The sequence below is a fragment of the Hipposideros armiger genome, unplaced genomic scaffold, assembly GCF_001890085.2.
Source record: "Hipposideros armiger isolate ML-2016 unplaced genomic scaffold, ASM189008v1 scaffold_1070, whole genome shotgun sequence".
NCBI lineage: Eukaryota > Metazoa > Chordata > Mammalia > Chiroptera > Hipposideridae > Hipposideros > Hipposideros armiger.
Window position 1 is genome coordinate 274,785 of NW_017732420.1, and position 21,904 is coordinate 296,688.

Consider the following 21,904-nt stretch of genomic DNA (forward strand, 5'->3'; position numbering starts at 1 on the left):
AAGTCACGTTTGACTTCTGCAATTACAAGAGGTGCTCAAAACGATTACCATCAGCATCCAGACACTTCTGATTACGGCGAACTACTGCTTGAGCAACGTTGACAAAAGTGTTAGCATTTCTTAAAATGTGTATCCATTTTTTTGGCACCTCCAGTATATACAATAAAACACTGAGTGTTTTATTTATGTCTGTTTCTCTTATGAGAATGCACGCTCCATAAGAGCTAGTCTTGTACACAGGTATCTCAGTGACATATTCATGAGTGACATCGCCTGGCCCAAAGCTGCTTATTGTGTAGGATCCTTACTTTTTTATTTTTTTTTTCAAAAAGGAAAAAAAACACAAAAGTAAAATAAACAAAAAAGAAGACTGGCATTCATTTTGCAATTTAAAAAGTATCTTCAGGCTCAGAGAAGCACAGAGCTGAATGGGTGGTTTGCATTCAGTTTGTCTTTTAAAGTAGAAAAGACTTTTGCTTCTAAACATGATAGTAGCACATTAGCCTTCTCAACCTAAATAACTGTTATACTAAACAAATTATATGAGGCAACTATTTTCAGACATTAGATAACAGGCAGCACAAGAGTAGAATCCCTGAGAGAGTGAAAACACCCATGAGGCCCATGATGATCCTGATTTTTCGGGCTGGGAGGCACCTTCACACCGAGGCAGAGAGGATGGAGCCCACGCGGGGCTCCGCAGTCTCACTGAGACAGGGAATCAGCCTGAAGTTTGGGTTGCTGACATGGCAGGGTTATGTGAGGGAAAGAAACCGTGCTGAGAAGGAACACCAGAAATCTTTGGAGGAGTCTCATTTAGTCATCAGTCAAATGATAAGCTGTACCTGCACAGGGGAAGACTTCACAAAACCTGACAATGAACGATGCCTGGGAAGCTACGACTTTATCAGAGCCCTGGCAGTCACTGAGAGACAAGGCAGTTCTGAAGAGCAAGAATAAAGAGATTTCCTAGGCACTCAAGAGAGAGCGCAGAAATTCCATGATTTAGAAATAAGGCTACTCTTCCTCCTCCCTCTAAGAGAGCTTAAAAATAAGCCTGGAAAGGCACAGAAAGCTGATCTGCCAGTACAGTGATCCTCTCTTATCTGTGAGGAATATGTTCCAAGACCCCCAGCAGATGTCCGCCGAAACTGCGGATACTACCGAACCCTGTATGCACTACTTTTTTCTATACAAACATATCTATAATAAAGTTTAGTTTATGAACTAGGCACAGTAAAAGATTAACAACAATAATAAAGTAGAACAATAACAATATACTGTAGTAAAAGTTATGTGAATGTGATCTTTCTCTCTTTCTCTCTCCCTCCCCCTCTCTGTCTCCCTCTCTCCCTCAGATAACCAGTGTGATAAAACAAGACGGCTACTACGTGACCTGACAGGCAGGTAGTGTGTGCAGTGTAGATAGGCTGCACAAAGGGATGATTTATGTCCCTGTGGGATGGAGGGAGATGGTGCGAGACTTTATAACGCTACTCAGAGCAGTGAACAATTTAAAACGTATGAATTGTTTATTTCTGGAATTTTCCATTTAGTAGTTTCAGGCTGCAGTTGGCTGGAGGTAACTGAAACCATAGAGAGCAAACACCATGGATAAGGGGGGGGGGGCCTATTGTCATTGAACTGTTGATTGGAACAGAACTCAACAGTCTCTAAAGGAATGGGACAAAATCTGGATACTCAGTAACACAGTATCCAGCGTATTTTAAAAAATTACTAGCCATCGAAAGGGAAATATAACCCATAGTCAGGTAGAAAAAAAAAATCAGTTAATAGAAAATAACCCTGAGCTAACCTACATGTTGACATTAGGAGACAAGGGCTTTAGAGCAGCTGTTGTAACTATACCCAAGGGCCAAAAAAGAAAACAATGTAATAATGAATATACAGAGGGAAATCTCAACAGAAAAATACTAAATATAAAAATAATCAAATGGGAAATCTGTAAGACGAAGTACAAATTGAGAAATGAAAAACTACACTGGATCCAAATCCATAGACTGCACAACACCAAGAGTGAACCCTATGTGCACTCAGGACTTAGGGTGATTATGACGTGTCAGTGTAGGTTCATCAGTTATAACAAATGTACCACTGAGCGGGGATGTTGATAATGGGAGGCTGTGTATGTGTGCCGTGGGTGCAGGGGGTATGTGGGAAATCTCTGTACCTTCCCCTCAATTTTACTGTGAACCTTAAACCGCTCTAAAAAATAAAGTCTTAATTAAAAAAAAAATTAAAAATGGCAAAAATTGGGCTGGGTGAAAAAATTTATAAAATTAGCACTGGCAGAAGGAAGAGTCAGGGAACTTGATAACAATTAAGTAGAAATTATTCATTTTAAAGAATGGAGAAAAGAGAGGTTGGAAAAAAAGGAAAAATAAACTGAACAAAGGTTCCATGATCTGTGAGACAATATCAAACTGCTCCATTATGTGATTGGCATCTCAAAAAGAGAGGAGAGAGAATGAAAAAAAAGAATTTTTTTTAAAAGTTATGGCCAAATTTTCCCCAAATTTGAAGGAAATAAACTTACACATCCAAGAAGGTTGACAAACAATAAGGTAAATATTAAACAAACAAACAAACAAACAAACAAAAAACAACTTACCTAGGCACATCTTAGTTAAACTGAAACAGAAGAAAATTTTGAAAGAAAGCAGAGGGAAAAATGACCCAGCACATACGAGGAAAAACATAATGCAGATGTTGGCTGCCTTTTTGTCAGAAAATATAGAAGCAGGAAGACAGAGTAACATCTTTAAAGGACTGAAAGAAAAAAAATTCTGTTAGCCTAGAATTCTACCTCTAGTACAAAGTACCTGCAATACTAAAGACAAAATAAAGACACATTTCAATTAAAAGAAAAAAAGTGTTGCCAGCATATGTGCCCTGCAAGACATGCTAAAGGAAGTTCTCCGGCCGGAAAGGAACTAACACTGAATGGAAACATGATTTACCAGAGGGAGTGAAGACTACAAGAAATAATAAATATGTGAGTAAATATAAAAGAATAATGGTTTACAGCAATAATTTTAAGATTGTATTATGGGGTTTAGAACTATGTAGATATATATGTCAATACAGCACAAAAGACGGTTGTGGGTAAGTGGCACTATACTGTTTCAAGGTTCTTATATATTTTTCAAGTGTTACAATATTAACTGTAAGTAGAATGTTACAAATTAAGACGTATGTTGTAATTCCCAAAGCCACCAAAATATGATGCCAGGAGATGCTGTGAAAAATCCGAGTAATTAAATAGAACACACACACACACACACACACACACACACACACACACACACACACACAATTTAACCCAAAAGAGGGAGGAAAGGAGGAAGAGAGGATCAATACACAGGGCAAATAGAAAACAAATAACAAAACGGTAAACCCATATCCAACCATACCAATAACTATATTAAATACAAAGTAGAGGAAACACTCTAAAAGTCAGAAAGATTATAATAGCAAGGCGCAACTATATCCTGTCTATAAGAGATGTACTTTAAAAAGGAGAAAGGCCAAATCCACAATTGAAAGGAAAGACTTTTAATGCCCCTTTCTCAGTAACTGATAAAAAATTAGACAAGAAATTTAATAAAGATATAGAAGATCTGAACAACACTGTCAACCATGTTGATCAAATTTGAGAATACTACACCTGATATCTGAATAATGCACATAAAATAGTTCTCAAAATTTAAAAGATTACAATGTGTATCCTCTAGCAATAATGGAAATGATTTAGAAACCAGTAACAATAAGATCTATAGAAAAAACACATTTTTAGATATCAAACAATCCATGAATCAAAGAAGAAATCACAAAGATGATTTTAAAATATTTTTAAAGAAATGAATATGGAAACACGGCATAGCAAAATGTGTGAAATGCAACTAAAGCTGCTTGCATCACCAGGAAATGTATACCTTTTAGGTTCTTGCTTATATTAGAAAAGTAGAATGGTTTAAAATCAAGGATGTAATTTTTCCACCTTAAAAAGCTAGAACAAGTTGAGCAAATTAAACCCAAAGTAGAAGGAAGAAAATAATAAAGATTAGAAATCAATAAAATGTAAACAAACAGAATTTAAGAAGCCAAAAGTTGCATCTTTGAAAAGATTAACAAAATCCATAATTAGTAAGAAAGACTTTAATTGACTAACACACACATATACAGTCCCTTTACAAAACTTTTCAGATGTGTTATGGAATTCAGCATTTTAGATTTTAGAAGGTCCTGTCCTGCAAATAGTGTATATTATTTAATATCCTCAGGGAGTTCTGGGTAACACCCTACAAGTCAAACGTATTAATATTTCTGTAGTGAAATGTATAAATAATCACTTTTACAAGGACAAAGACTATGGGTAGCCTCAGTTCAGGTCAGGTTTTGGTAGCAAAACTTCCAAATCAAATTTGATATTACAGGTTTTTTTTTTTTAATTTCTGAATTGCAGAATTGATGTAGCAGATTTGTAATAAATTGATTACTCCTTTTTACAGATGTTGATGTCCCTGGACATAGGACAGTGCCCCATTACTAAGTCTTAAGGAATGACTTTCTTAGCTATGATCACAGGATGAATTTTTTCCTCTTACAGCTTCCACGAGACTAGAGGGGTCAGAATATTTAGTGAATCCAATGACCTTTATGGTAACCTTTGCGTAGATTTGAAAAGAGGACATTAGACTTCCAGGAAACTGGGCTCTTGGCCAGAGGACAGAAATTTCAGGGTAAGAAGCATATTCTCTTCCAACATATACTTTTATAGTAAAATAACAAAATCATCAAATTTCCAAACACACAACAGTAAACAGTGATATATACAAAACTGAAAATATCCTTGAAATTCTATACAACCAGCATTTGTACTTTCCATTTTAAAATTCTATTTTTGTCAGGAAAATTCTACACAGAATATATTTTAAGTCAACAATGAAAACAGCTGAAACCATAGTGCTAAAAGTGATGTCATGCTTTATTTAAAATAATCTGAGCAGAAAATGTATTGGCCCAATTTTCTAATCATTATCTCAAATTTTAGGGAAACCCAATTCTATAAACCTAATATTTAATTCTCAGGAAGACCATATCAGGAAGAACAGTAATGGAACAGTATTCACAGTAATAATTGTAGCCCATGCAATACTCCTATATAGATGCTAATTGGAGCCATGCATGCATTAAATCACATATGTGTACTTACTATTACTGCTACTGCTGTCATTCTTAAGGGAGTTGGCTGCAACAGGGGGTAACATAAATGGTTTTGTGACACTGACTCTGGAATCTAAATAGAAAGCAATAATGTGTCAGTGTTGCATGGCGATTTACATAATTAAAGTCCCCACAAGGCCAAGTGCAATACCAGAGTGCTTTCCAGGTCCACTTCCCAAGTCTAGATTATTCAGATCCTATTTATTTCGTCCTGGGTCATGCTGCTGTTCTATTTTTATTAAGAAATTCACCACACTCACCCTTATAGAACAAAGAATCATCGCCTACACATGTAATAAATGTAAATAATGCAAATTGTTGGTAATTGGTCTTTTTATTTATTTTTTTAATAAAAAGCAATGATATTAAGATTTTGTATTATAGGGACCCAGTCGGGAGAAAGTTTCAATACACAGCAACTAGCAAAGGTCAGAATTCATGACTCAGAGTTAGGCCTTTTAGAAAAAGATTTGAGAAGGGGACATTAAGAAGATGGGAGGTGAAGAATAACATAATTGTACATTACGAGCAAAAATCAGATAAGAAAAAAATATGAATGACTATCTCATTTATGTTTATTCCTATGCAAGTCTTTAATTTGAATATCACAAGTGTTGTTTTGGCTAAAAAACAAATCTACAACCATTCATTTATTTTGTGGTATTGATATTTGCTTTTATACTAGACATAACATGCATATATCTTTCTCTAACTACACATATATTTGAGTTAGAGGTAGATTCTTACCTACACATATAAGCTTCTAGCTTGCTTTTAACATTTAGAGTAGAAATGCTTATATGTCTTACCTTTTTCAGGGCTTAATGTTAAAGAAACCGCACATTCATTAGTTTTAGATGACACCATCTCCAAGTCCTTGAAGGCATCGATGGATCTATTAAAAATTCTAAAGAATTCTTTGGGAGTAAACAGCTTGGATTCGAGGCTCTTAGATGATTTTTTTACATTCTAGAAGAAGAAAAAAACAAGATTATATTTTTCAAATAGTCTACAGATTTAACTGAAGTCTAAGTAATAGACTATGTCCTTGAAAGATTCAAGGAAAACTAACACTCTTGGACAACTGTTTTAAATGTACACAATTCAAATTAGTACAGAAGGAGAGTGATTCCATTAAGCTCAGTCTGAGGCTCAACTCTGAAGAAAAGGAATAGAGTAGGCGGTGGGGGTGAGTAAAGTGAATTACAACGCCATAACAATGGAATAATCCGAACAGCAAATTAGAGGCATTGCTCTTTAAAGATGTTCATTAAAATCATTATCCCATCTTTAAAAAACAAACAAATAAACAAAAAAGCTTCCATAACACAACCTCCAAATAGTCAAAAATTAAAAAGTCTGGTGATGCCAAATATTGACAAAGACACGGATGGAGCTAAGGGGACTCTTCTACACTGGTGGAATGATGTAAATTGGCACATTTGATATTATCTAGTAAAGTTGGACATGCGCCCATTCTGTGACCCAGAAATTCCACTCTTACATAAATACTCTGGTGAAGCTTTTGCACTGTGCACCATGAGACATGTAAGAAAGCTCTGCAGCAGTTGTTTATAAATGCTTAAATCAATCAACAGGAGAGTAGTTTAATAAATTGTGGTCTATTGAATCAATGTAATATTCTATAAGCAGTAAAAAATTAACCACAGCTATATGCATCAAAATATAAATCTTTATAATGCTGAGATGAAAGCATCCAGACAAAAGAATAAAGAGTGATTAATTTCTATAAAGTCCCCCAATGCAAATCAAAGCTATATTTTAGGAATTCATAAATGCATGATTATCTATAAAGAAAATCAGTTAATAGTAAGTTAACACCTACGTATCACTTACTATGTACTCCTCCTCTAAGTGTTTTATATATATACACACACACACTTTCACACACTCAATCTCCAAAACAACCGAGAAATACTGATATGAATCTCCTGGGTTCCAGCCAAAGTGTCATGATCCCTAAATGTGTATTCTTTCGTATTTAGAACTCTCTTCCTGACGTTGCCATTTACTGAACACCTAACTCATCTTTCAAGCCCCAACGCATATGGGGCTTGAAAGCCCCATCATGCCATCTTGTCTGATGTACCCTACTTTTTGTGACCTCTACTTCTTATCAATGCCATCAGCACACTATTTGTACTAGTATGATATAAAAAGAGATGTTAACTGTAATATGTCATTGATTGTAAGATACATTCTGACTCAGAAATTAGAATGTCAAATAACAGAAGTTAATAAATATAGTGATTAGGTAGGTTATTAGCATGATAAGAATTCTGAGATTGGAGAAAACAAATGGGACTGATGTTGGGTCTCAAAGAATAACTGGGATTTCAATGGGGAGGGATTATTTGAGTATTACGGTACAGACTCATTTTTTAAATCTTAGGTTTAAACTTCTAGAAGGCCTGTACGCTAAACCTTGGCTTGTGAACTCCATGCCAAAGCAAGTCTCCCAAGACTTATTCTATTATAGACACGGTGTAATAAAATAATAATAATAAAAATATTCATTTGCCAGACACAGTGCTAAAGCAATCATCTGAAATCATCTAATGTCAACTCTATGAGATGGATCCTGTCATTGTCCCATTTTAGGCATGAAGAAAGTAAGCACAAAGGGGTTAAGTTCACAAAGCAAATTTGTGACAGTGTCAGGATTTGAAGTCCAACACCTTATACGACTCTCTAGGGGTACACCGCCTCTCCGGTATGCTTAGAACCCAAATCATTGCCATGCCCATATTCTGAGATTGATAACAACTATTGCTAAAATGAATTGGAGTTGCCAAAATGCACTTTTTGTTATGACATGATTACTATAGAAAAGAGGTCAAGTATATATGTTCATTGTAGACAATTTTCCATTTAAAGGTAAATGAACATTTGCAACCTAATAGGGAAATTATGGGAATTTCATTCACTTATGAAATAAAGATATAGTTGGGCTGTTTTTACATTGTCACGTGAATTACTTTTATATTAAATGACAACATTTAGGACTTAATATACACTTGAATATTGTGGTATAATGAAAAGCACCTACTTCTGTGCTCATCTTTCAAGGTATTTTTAAATTAAAAGTTTATACATTAAAAATCACACATATTATAGATGCACCCATCCCTACCACCTCAATCAGCATAGGTTTTAGAGAAGAGTAGTACAAAGCAATCCCGGTAAATATAAGGTTACCTCAAATGGGCGTCGTCCTTCCATGCACTCCACAAGGTCATCCACTATTTTCACCAGTTTGTCTATGATAGAATAATTACTCAAGCCTTCAGAAATATTTGAAAACTTGTCCAGAAGATCAGTCAAGCTGACTGACAATTGTTCCACCATTTCACTTATCCAACAATGACTAGGCTGCAAGAAATTGAAAGAAAGGAAGATAAAGCATCTATTTTAAGTACAGTAAACTCAGAGCACCCTTTAAAGACATCAATGTTGCAGTCACTGACTGTCAGACAAAGGATTTCCTTATATCAGAACAGGTCAGTTCTTGTGTTTTGTTTAACTCAGATCTAACATCTGTTTCAAAATTTACAAATACGTATAGATCAGAGGAAAGAATTGATGGTAAAGATTCTGCTCTTCCATGGAAGTATAAATTAAGACAAGACACAGTCAACTTTTACCCTTGACAAGGTTCAGATATTAATGGAATTTAATTCCATTGAAGAATACTTATTCTTTATTCAATGTGTTCTTAAAAGAGTTTTAGGCACAGAAGGACTTACAAAGAATTATTGTAAGAGAGAGTCCTAGCTCTCAAGGAACTTCCAGTCTCCTGGTGAACTGGAATATGAAACAAGGGATTAATAATAGCTTATTTTTCTAAAGTGTTTGGTAGACCTCAAGCCATCTTCATAGATGAATTTATGTGGGTGTTGAAAAAAAAAACCAGCCTGGCAGAAATGTGGTCTGACAGAGAAGCATTTTTGCCTTAGTGGAAGAATCAGCTACATAATTTCTGGGGCCAAAGACAAAATGAAAATGTATTTATTATTCAAAAAATGATTAAGAATTTCAAGATGGTGACAGGAATGCATTAAACCAAGTATGGAGCCCCGCCCACAAAGCCAGCCTACAAAGCCAATCCTGCCCAATGGTTAGAAGCTCAAGTCTTAGAATCAGGCATAACTTGGCTCAGTTCAGCTGAGAGACTATAGGTAAGCTACATAAATTCTCTAAGCCTCACTTTGCCTGTCTATAGATTGGGAATAATGGAACCAGGTAGTTGTGAGGAAATAATAATGTACATAATTTGAATGTAAGTTTCACAAGGGCAGTATTTCTATAAAATCTTGTTCCTCCTGGTGGTCCCTACGGCTGAGGACAGTGTCTGGCATATGGGAGTAGCTCAGAAACTATTTGCTGAACTGATGCATGAGTGAATAAAAAAATAAATGAATGAGAAAAAAATACCTCAAGGGTCCACATATTCTGTAAAGGGCCAGATAGTAAATATGTTAGGCTTTGTATGCCAAGAGGCAAAAATCACTAATACTGTGTAAGTATATTTCTACAAGAGAAAACACATTTCCACTAAATTGTATTACAAAATTAAAAATGTAATAATAATTGGATACAATTTCTTTTTCATAATAACTGAATTTAATTGCTTTTGCAATATGGGTCTACCAACAAGAAAATGGATTTCTTTATTTTCGGTCAACATTTTGCTTAGTTGAGGTTCAAAGTCAGCATTCTCTATCATCAAATAGACTGCAAATGTTCATCTGTAAAAACCAGTCCTAGCTGGCAGGCTGTAAACAAAACCAGGCAGCAGACTGGATCTAGCTTATGGGTTATATACAATAGCTGCTGACCCTGCTTGCTGTAAATGGCTGTGGATCAATAATGGTTTAAATTATTAAAAAGAACTTTCTAGTATATTTGAATGGATTTTAATATTTCTTAAATTAAGGTAATATTACTTAAAATATAATTGGTCATAAGTTCACAGACTTTGTATATTTTAACATTAACTTTTAAGTAGTGGCTCTGATTTATTTTTTTTAACTCTGCTAATATGTTACAGTGAGAAAAATAAGACAATTATTAGGAATAGCTAAAACTGACTTGGCTTATTAATATCCTAAATAATTTACTATAACTTGTATTGTATTGCAATCATAAGAGTAACTGATGCCATGTAAAAGGAATCAAACCACTAAATTTTATTTCTCTACTCACCAGCAAAGTATCTCTGTGGGGAAAAGCAACTAATTTATTGATTCTAAATTATACATGGGGGCCATTTTATATATTCATTTAATAGAAAGATTTAATTAATATAATACACACAAAAAAGAAACTGGTTTATCTACAGATAGGTAAACTCCAATTCCTAGAAGCAGTAAATGTCATTCAAAACTTTTAGGATTGTTTGCTCTAGCTTCCGATAAGTAGAATAAACAAACCCTTAGTGGGAATTAATTCAATTAGACCATTTCATCAACTTATCAACCAAGGGCAGAGTTCCTAGAATATGAAATACAGCGCATACTATAAACACAGTTGGAATAGCATTTATGTGGTAGAACAGCCTTTACCAATTAGTTAATTCCACTGGAATTGTGCAAATTATTCTGTGGCAAGCAGAATCCACATATTAATCTCTTCAAACTTTTTCCTTGCTTCACTTTCTAAACACATTTGCCTATCCTTCTCTTGGCCCTTCTGACATGCAGGAACCAAAATTAAATTCCCTTGTTTTGAACTGACTGAACTAAGGTCCTCCTTTTGTTACTGTGGCCTTTGCCTTAAATGAACAGGTTCCTTTTTTTTTTTTTTTGCTTTTTTGTGGTTCAAGTAGAAAATAAATATTTTATTTATATGTACCTTATCTTTAAACACCCATGCTTACTGACATTTCTGTTTATCTCTATTTTCAACTGAGTTCCATGTTTACATTCTGCATTCAAGTTCTTGTTTAGCTATTACTATGCCCTCACGGCCACCCACTCTCACTCTCCCGTTTTCACATACGTAATCAACAGTCCAAGCAATCAACTTCTTCCCATAAAATTTGCAACCCTAAACCTGCAATTTGTTACAGTTATATCATGGAAATCCCACTATCTAATCTTAGTCCAATATCTGTCCTTTTAAAGTAATGAACAATTCATTGATGGTTGATATGATATGAACTTCTGGACTACACTGCTGAAAAAGATATTTTAAAAAATCCTGAAATTGTATTTCATTCATTATTCATTCTTGCCATAATTTCCTTGGAAAAGGCTGTATAATAGATTTAAAGTTTTATATTTTCATTAATTTGTGTAAACAGTTTTTAAGATTCTTGGATTTATTAAAGATAAAACTGAGTTAAACAAACAATAAAAATATCAGCCGGTTTTTACCTGTCTGCCTGCGAGAGAGGAAACCAGTTTTGACTAGAATGTCAAGCAGTTTCGTATTTTCTTTCTAATTAAATATAGTCAATGATTTGCAAAGAGAACAAAACAAGGTGAACTGAATATTTCATGTGTGAGATGATAGGAGGTCTTTCTGTTTTTCAACTCTTCCAAGATTATGATTAGGAAATGGATGATTAAAGGTTGTAAAGTTCACAAATGTAATTTTTTTCCTTTGTCTTAATAACAGGCTTTATGGTCACTATTTCTTATCTCTCAGAGACTATTTTAAACTTAAATAGTTCTACATAAATATTAACTCACAGTATTCATTAGAAGAATGTAAAATATAGTGTTCTTTCTTTCACTAGTAGAAGAATGTGAAGGATTAGGAAAGTTGATAAAGCCACAGAGGGTGTCAAAGTCGTGATGTAAAGAATACCTTTCAAATTCCTGAAGTACATGTAATTCAGTTTTATTTTATTCACCCATATACATAAAAAGAAATACAGTCCTTGCTTTGAAAGGGAAAGTTTGTCTGGGTTTTCTTTAACTCCATAATCTCAATTTCTTACCTTCTTTCTTAGTAGCTTCTGTTTTACACTTTCTGGTTAATTACAGCAGCTCTAGCTAGGTCTACTGGAACAGCATATCCTTTATATGCGTATATTTTTATAATGTGTGTCATTCCAGAATGCTAACTGAAATCAATGATATTGAATCAATATCCTTGACCTGCTAGCACACCCCTACCACTGAAGATTTGGTTAAAAACTGTGAACTTTCTAAGGGATTTTAAAGTACAATGAGCACCAAATTAATGATTTAACTAAATGATTCAATAAAAGATATAATAACTATAATTAAAAGCATTCTAAACATAAGTAGGACTATGACCACTTCCGAAGACCAACAATGAAAATAACCACGCACATTCTAAAACTACACATAAATTTAAAATAGATGATATATGAATTTCATAAGATGTGTGATATGATACCTCTGTAGTCCCAGAACTGGTAAATTTGAGACCCAGGCTGAAATACACTTTGTGCTTTGAAAACATTTGGGGGACTTACCAAGACTGGCAAGCTTTCTTCTTTCCTTCTTCCTGCTTCATTCAGGAAACTGTTCTGGTTTATTAGTTGAAAGAATTTGACACATTGTTCTGCATCAGACTTAGATGCAGAGAGAGTGTCTAACCACAAGCTTTATGTAATTAGAAGCAGAAAGTGGACAAGCGGTATTGCGGTATGTCCTCACTTAACATTGTTGATAGGTTCTGCGATTTTAAGCGAAAGGACGTATAACAAAACCAGCTTTACTATAGGGTAATTGATTTATATTTATGTTTATGTTTATACTTATATTTATACTTAACGAGAATTAATAACAAACTGACATCAAATGAAATGACCTTATTCAAGGGCCTGCTGTATAAATTTTCTCCGTGAATGGACTTGGCATCACTTTCCATTTGGTACGGTTACTAGAGAGGTATCTGTGTGCTTCCTTAGTGAGCCTAAGACAGGTATCTACACTGTGAGAGAGTTCTCTACAAGAGTTGAGGTGAAATAGCCATCAGTGATTCTGAGGGAGAAAAGCCCTGGCTCGTAAATTGTGAGGCCCCTGGGGAATATTCACAAGGAATAGTCACCCAGTCTTCTAATTCAACTAATCTAATTACCAGCATTGCCACCCAGTTTAATTGTTTTTGTTTAGTTTTCTTTAATGTGTGTCAAATCTCAGTCAAAGCCAGAATTAGAGGTATGAGTGCCCAAGGCACAAAGCATTCCTTTCTTTCCTCTCCTGCTTCCAGTATTTATCTCCTAGCTGAGCAAATCCAAAGAATCTAGAGCCATCCATTAGAATCACAATAGTTTCGATCTGGAAGGAATACTGAAGACCACATGGCCCATTCCCACCAGTTGCATAACGGGGAAAACCAAGGCCTAGAGTAATGAAGTGGTTTGTCTAAGGGTACCCACAAATTTAAACACAGAAACGGGAGAAACCAAGACCCCCTAGCACTCACCTGGTTCTTTCTTCAGTGAGTACAATCAAAGCACATAAAGAATTTTTCTGCCCGGTTCACCATGACTCTTGTGGTCTCATATCTGGGCCAGGCACACTGGTTGCTTAGGCTCAGTTAAGAGATCTCGGGAATGTGGATGGCTCTTTCTGTCTCATTTCACTGACTCCAGAGTCATACTGATAAAAGCAAATGTCTCCAAGCAGTCCTCACAACCAAATAGCAAATGTCAGTTGCCATTAGCAAACTCCCTTTGCTCCCCTGGTTTTTACTCTTAGGGCTAGAAAGCTGTCACTCCCCTGCCAATCTCAAATATTCCATGGACAGGCAACTTAAAAACGTTCTTATAAAAGCACTTTGCAAAATACTGTGTGCTCACATCACTAGTGCATAGTCTCTGAAATCTTAACTCTCTTTCGGATAAGCTGGGTCTTGTGATTTATTTTAGTCCTGTTCCCTAAACAACTTGGGTCTTCAGTGTTCACTTTAGGCATTTTGACTTTGTGTTTTCTTGTTTGAATTAACGTGATGTAGAAACCTCAATCTGATTAAGATGATAATCAGCCCAAACACTATAAATACGTGTTGTTTCCCAGGGCAGGTCTATAAATGGCCCCTGAGCCAGACACAAAATAGCACAGTGAGGAAGGAAAGGCATGGGGGAGGTGAGGGCAGCAATGATGAACTAGAAGCTGTTTCCAGCCCCAACTCTGTTAACACACTTTGTGATTTTTAGAAAAGTCAATCAATCCAGAGCTTCAGTTTCTCTGTCTGTGAAATAAAGGAATCTGTTTAATCTGTGCTGGACAATATGGGGACCATTAGCCACCTGTTCTTATTATTCAAAATGTGGCTAGTGTGACTGAGGAACTACAATTTTAATGTTAATTTGTTTACATTTAAAAATCAGTACCTGATTCAGTGACTGGAAAACTTTCAAGTATGTTTGAAAAAGCTAGGTATGTGAATCTGCAGTTTCAATTGTAAATTTTATGAAAATCTAAATATGGAGTATTTCTGATGAAAATTTAGTGTCTGAACTGGAATGTGTTGTAGGTGTGAAATGCACAGTACATTTTGAATGATATAAAAATGGAAAATATCCCATTAATAATTTTATATTAATTGTAAGGTTAAATGATAATATTTTGGATCTATTGGACTAAATAAAATGTATTATACTTAATTTCACTGTTCCTTTTTTACTTTTTTAAATGTAGCCACTGGACAATTCAAGATTACATATATTGCTTCTATTATATTTCTATCAGACAGTAATGGTCTAGATCAGCAGTTCTCAACCTGTGGGTCACGACCCCTTTGGGGGTCAAACGACCCTTTCACAGGGGTCACCGGGTACTTGTATGTGGGTGTATCTGCATGTGGGCCTGGAGACAGATAGAGGAGCGGTGTCTCGGTTCCTAAGACCATCGAAAATATGTGTTTTCCGATGGTCTTAGGCGACCCCTGTGAAAGGTTGAGAACCGCTGCTCTAGATGTTCTGAACAGTATCTTAATATAATCACTGATTAAGATAGCTGCTGTAGTTTAAATACATAAACTTAAAAAAAACACTATTTAATGTTATGCTTTATTCATTTAACTAACATTTTATATGTATTCCTTTAAAAAAATAAATTCTTATATGGGAGGTAGAAGCAGATAAGTGTCTATTTGTCTATTTCTGTAGGAAGTAACTCCAAATCAAAGGAGTCAACCCTCAGGATCCATACTTATAACCAGTGACCTTGCCCTGTGGCCACAGTTGATTGGACAATGGACCCCCCTGAGCCAGATCCCTGAGCCAAATGGGCCAATCTGAAAGTCACTCCCCAAAATTAGTAGTGATGATAGGAACTGATAATCAGCCTCTGAGCATGGCCACAACTGTAACCTGAAAATTTGAGAGCTCCAGGGCAGTTACATTCCATTAGGTGACTGAAACAGAAGAGATAAAATATCTCATCTGGCTGGGGTGGCGAGTTTGTGTTGAGAAATTACAGGTATTAAGATGAGGTGGTCAGGGTGGGGCAAGATTGTGGAGAGTGGGGAATATCAGATTCAGGAATTTGGTTCCCAGTCTCATCATTAGAACACAGAAAATCCTTGAATATGGAAGGGACTCAAATACGAGGAGTAAACAGAAGTTTCAAGGAAACCATGGTTCCTCAAAATTGCATGACACAGTTCTTTTACCTACGATATTTTACAAAATGCACACGTATCTGAAAGAAGATAACAGCAACAATAAAGTTGAGGTGCAGACCTTGTGTGATGAATTACAGGCGTTCACCTCATCATCATAATCGTGTGGATTCTATTCAGGTCATATTTGTACCTCAGGGAAGTTACAAGTGATTACACGCTGGGGAGCTTTTCTCCTTCCTTCCTTCTTCACTTTCTTTCAGCAGGTTTTTACTAAGTGCCTATCATCTATTAGGCACTGAGGAGATAAGACAAAGCAAAAACCCCGCGATTCCAGCCCTCATGCAATTTACAAGGAAGTGGGAGTCTATCAATTAAGTAATTCCACAAATGTAAGACAGCTACACCGAGGAGTGCTATGAACAGAGTTTCTAATAGAAACATTTGGCTTCATATGGAAAGAGAGGGAAGGCGTCCTTAAGGAACTGAAAGCGACATGGAAAGGAATTACCTAAACAAAAGGACACACCAGCATTCCAGGTACAGAGAGAGCCATGGGTAGAGGAACAGTGGTGTCAGGGAACATGTGACGGACGATGAGGGACTGAAAAAGGGTTTGGAAAGGTGCCAGGCCAAATGACTCTTGGAGGCCTTGTTTAAGGAGATCCTTTTGCTTTTCCTAAGAGCAATAGGTAGCCATTCAAAGTATATGAAGAAAGAGGGTAAAAATGATCAAGTATATATATATATATATATATATATATATATATATATATATATATATATATATATATATATATATATATATATATATATATATATATGTATATATATACATATATATATGTATATGTATATATGTGTATATATATATAAGTATATGTATAGATATAGATATAGATATATATTTTTTAAATCACTGTCTACTCAAAAAATAAAAACCTCAAATGATTAATTCTAGAATGGCTAGGGAGATAGGAAGAGCCCAGAGGCAGTAGGGCCAGGCAAAAGAAGGTGAGAGTGGTCCAGAAGTGAAATCATGCATACCTGAGGAAGGGTGTTGTACAGGGAAGCTGGCTGGGAGGCATATGGTTAGAGTAACATTACATATTGCCAGTGACTTGTTTAACTCTGCCTTTAAAACATAATTTAATTAAAACTTGACGTGACAGTAAAGGCTGGTTCAGGTTAGAATCATCAAGAGATGCTAACTCTATGGGAGGAACTGTGATGAGGAATTGTACATGATCTTAAAGTATCTCCCTGAAGATTGCTTATTAGTGTCTAATGAGTAAAGACACAGAAACAGTGGGAAGCCTTAACCAGGTGATCAAAACAAACAGCACCAGAAGGGGAAGATAGGCATTGTGTGCCTCTGGATGTGATAACCTGAGGACATAGCATCACTTCTGTAGCACAGAAGCTTGGAATGCATAATCCGAATATAACCATTAAGAAACATCAAATGTTTAAAGGAGAAACATTTTATTTAAAGGGGAGGGCTGTATTACTAAAAAAAAAAAATCAATATCATAAATACAAAGAAAGGCTGAGGAACTCTGAACGGAAACTAAAGACACATGATGTATTAGTTTCCATGAACTTATTGGACTTAAAACACCACAGATTTATCATTTTATAGTTCTTGAGGCCAGGCGTGTAAAACAGGTCTCACTAGGCTCAAGTCAAGGTGTTCGTTCAGTGGGGCTGTTTCCTTTAGAGGCTCCGCAGAAGAATCCTTTTCCAGCCTTTAGAGGCCACCTGCATTCCTTGGCTGTGGCCCCTTCCTCCACCTTCAAAGCCAGCAACATAATATTTTCAAATCACTCTCTCTGGCTGTGACACTCCTGCCTCCCTCTTATAAGAATTCATGCGATTAGACTGGGCCCACGTGGATAACCCAGGCTACTCTCCCCATCTCAAAATCCTTAACTTAATTACTTCTGCAGAGTCCCTTTTACCGTGTCAGGTAATATATTCACAGCACAAGACACCTTTGGGGAGCCATTATTCTGCCTATCACACTTGATATAAGAATGAAAACCATGATCCTAGATTGGTTCATGTATTGGAAGAAAAGAAATGCTCCCCCCCCCCCAAAAAAAAGGGTTAGTAAAACTGAAATACAGCCAGTAGGTTAAAGTGGTTTAGTTATTCCTACACTTATTGAAACTGACAACCACGCTGTGTTTTATGTAAGTGAAAATCCTTTACTGAGGAAATACACACTGAAGTATTTCGGGTAAACAGACATTATGTATACAACTTACAAGGTTTAGAAAAATAATAAACACATGTGCAAGGGAAGCAAGCATTTAGAAAAGCAAGCAAGACCAAGTGTTAAAAATAGATGAATCTGGATTAAAGAGTATATGAGTGTTTTACAACTTTTCTGTAAATCTGAAATTATTTCCAAATAACTTAAAACTGATGACTATCTAATTTATTTTAATTAAAAACTAATAGTGTTTTTTACTCAAATACCACAAGGCATTCATAATTTAGATAATTTACACATATGAAAATGACTGCAGATGTGTGGCACAAAGTCAGCAACTCAATTTTTGTTCTTTCTTCCGTAACAATACTAGTAAACAGATAGGTTCAGAACTGGTTAGGATTTTTAAGGTTAGGAACTTAAAGGAAATCTTAAAGAGTCTGGCAATATTATAGCTTCAAGGTGTTTAAAATAGAATCGGTAATTATCCTCAGATTTAAAGATCAACTGGTTGATCACACCCTGCTATTTGTGAGAGAGAACCTAGTAGGTAATGTTCTAAGAAGGCCCTTAGAAAAGTAGCCTCTCGTTTTCAGGAGTGTTTATCTGATTTTTTGAAAACAGAAAACATAAAGTGTATTCTATTCTAGAGCTTTCTTCTGCCCGGTACCTCAGGCAGAATTTTATTGCTTTGGCCACAGAGAATTTTTCTGGTACCCATATGGACGCCCACTCCACCCATTATTGTTTAAGGACAAAAGAAAGGGCAGCTGGGACGCTGAGCACTGATGAATAAATCAGGGGCCGGGCCACTGGGAAACTCCTCTGATCTTGGCAGACGCTACCATTTTAAAATAAAGGTGAAACAAAGCCTAAGACCTCATTTCTGCCCAAAGCCCTGTGCACGGGCTTATTTTTCCTGCCAATTGTGGTAGCCAAGAACAGAATTATTCCGTTGTGCCAGGACGGTGTGCCAAGATCAAATAATAGTGGACTTTTCCCAATTACAGAAACAAGAAAAAATGTGTGGCAATGAATCGGCTTTATTTTTACACGGTTGGCTCCTGCTATCACCAGCCAATGCTGCAAATCTGTGATTTAGCACAATCTAGGATTACACCAGCACACAATAATCTATTTCATTATTTTCAGTTTAACGCTTGTTTTTCAAAGAGCTGCATGATTTCTTGGAGTGACTTTGGCAATCAGGCCTAAAGTGCTTCTACAGTCCAGAGCAAGGTGCATCTTTATTACTTAGATGCTTCACTCAGAGCACTGTCCCTCACTAGTGTCATTATTTAGAGAACCACATTCTGTTACCCAGGGTCAAGTCACAGGACTGAGGTTTCTTTTTGAGACTCCCACTCTAGTTGTATAACGTCGGGCAAAATACTTCCGGGTTGTAAGCCTCAGTGTGTCATTTGCAAAACAGGCATCACCTTAGCTATCCTGCCTTCCTCACAGGGTTTTTCTCATCACCCAAGGAAATAAATATGTGAACTCATTTTGAAAAAGTCCACACAATTTCTCCCCAGTTGTTATTAAAGTTTTTGAACACAAGGCTAAATTGACATGGGCTTGTTTCTTAAAGTGTCTGGTGAAGTGCTGTTTCCATAGTTTTTCCTAAACAAATACTTGCTGCCTAGTGATCGAATGGTTAGGTTATTTAACTTTCAGGCTGCTGTAGTTTTTACATTCCTATTTCCAGAGAGCTCTCCCTAATTCAATAGGCTGGACATTGACCTAGATTTGAGGATACCTGGTTCAGCATGAAGGTACATGTTCAAAAGAGTTCTAAGGAACTTTAGATAGTTCATGCCAAAAGCCTTACTTTACTAATGAAGAGAAATATGCCCTTGACATTCTCTTTAAATTATAACCTTGTAGTCTTTTTGAAAGACTTTTTAAGCACAAGCACTTAGTGATGTGCTTAACACACTTAAACTGGTAATAATTTTGATGGACTCATCCACGGAAATTACCCAAAGCCTAGACAACTTGCACAAAGTGGATGTGTAATAAGTATTTGATTAATTAAGGAAAGATGTCAGCTTGCACAGTAGAGTAACCCAAATGGTTTTTCATCAACTGAACACAGTACAGTCATTAAAATGAAATGACATGGAGCAACACGTTATATGTCAAAGGCACGTTGCAACATATGAGCAAGTTGCAAAGTGGCATATGCAGTGTAAGAGCATTAACATATGAAAGTATGCAAAAAAATATAATATCTGATGTATGGATGCATGGTTTGCAGTAAAACTGTAAGAGCATGAGGGGGCTGTGTGCTGTGTTGCTAGACACTGCTTCAGAGGGGGCTATCCTCATGCTCGTTTTTAGCTAAGTCCTAAAACCATGCATTGGAATGAAAAATTCCAGCTCAGAATACTTGTTCCTAAGAGACCCATTGTCCCTAAGAGACAAAGTAGGGCCTAATGGAGATAGAAAAGGGGCATACAGGGTAGTTATATTTATACTGTTTCATTATTTAAAAATATATTTGAAGCAAATGCTGCATAGTGGTAAGGTTTGACAAGCTACGTGATGGGTACACTGGCATTACATTATTCCCTACATTTGAAATATTTCTTCATATATGAATTCTGATAACATGTAATGAGAAAAATAATTAAAATTTCTTGGTTGCAGTAATAAAGGAGTATTATAGTCATAACCTCATATTTTTATTGTAAACATCTAAGAATCACACTGCTAATAAGTTCTGAGATAAAATATTCTGTGTTCTCAAATCAAATTAAATTTTCAGATTTTTTAAAAAACGTATATAACTTCACACTCAGGCCTTTTTGGGGAGAGGCTAAAGGAAAAAGAGAAATCTGTGGCTAGCTCTAAGGAAGATAATCTTATTTACTTTGGGAGGACAGCTCTAGGATACATGTGCTAAAATGTTCACCCATAACTAAAGTTTAGCAGTTGTTTAAGGAATAAAACTATGCAAGTCAAATTCCAGAGATACCTTCTGCAAATTCTGACAATTAGCAAACTCCTAAATGGCAGATAATTTCCTTTCTTCATACAATGATCCCATCTCTTATCAGCTACTAAAATGAAACTCAGAAATATACAGTTTACATACCAAAAGGTCCATTCCAGGGACATATTTGAGTGCTATCTTATAGTCTTTTGGAAGATTTGCCACCTACAAAGACCAAAAAAGGGAAAAAGAAAATTGTTAAGAAAATCCATACATATCAATTAATCATATTATTTTTAGTAGTTTGGAGAAAAACCATGCAAACCTGTTATGTTTTTAAGTTACCACAGAATTTAAATATTTACATATAGTGATTATTCATTCTTGATTTCCCTTTGCAGTCAAAGGCAATCGCCAAAAATAAAGTAAGTGATAGTACAACTCTTTTGGACTCCAAATTCAGTTACGGGTGGCAAAGTACCTAACATGTAGAGTTTTAGAAACATGATCTGAATTTCAATTTCCATCTGTGATCTTGGAATTCCCTTCCAGGATGACTTTCTCACTTGTTCCTCTAAAGAATCAGGAATATAAAATATTTTTCTTGTCATAGCACCTAAATGGTTCTCAAAGCGATATATCAACATCACCAGGGAACCTATTAGAAATGCAAATTCTCGGGTCCCACCAGACCTACAGAATCTTACTCAACAAGTTCCCAGGTCATTCTGACGAGTGCTCAGGTTTGAGAACTACTGTTCCATGTAGTTCTTAGAGAAAAAAAAAAGTCAGTGAAAGTTCAAAAGAACAATGCTACTTATGGAATGAAGATGCTTTCTAACTTAAATAATTCAGAAAAAATCAGCTCTGTGACATAACTTAATCCATTTACCTAGGGCTGGACATCTGAGGTGCCTCCCATGTTTACCTAG

The 21,904-nt window shown here is 35.8% G+C and overlaps 1 protein-coding gene across 1 annotated transcript in view; it reads right to left on the minus strand.

The window, feature by feature from the left end:
* The window catches only part of KITLG (KIT ligand), a 101,418-nt gene that overhangs the window by 17,057 nt on the left and 62,457 nt on the right, over positions 1-21,904 (minus strand). Inside the window, exons 3-6 of the mRNA XM_019632037.1 lie at positions 21,135-21,197; positions 8,467-8,640; positions 6,057-6,216; positions 5,237-5,320 (exon numbers count right to left, since the gene is read on the minus strand). Of these exons, the coding sequence (XP_019487582.1) occupies positions 5,237-5,320; positions 6,057-6,216; positions 8,467-8,640; positions 21,135-21,197 (481 nt within the window). The remainder of the gene's footprint in view (positions 1-5,236; positions 5,321-6,056; positions 6,217-8,466; positions 8,641-21,134; positions 21,198-21,904) is intronic.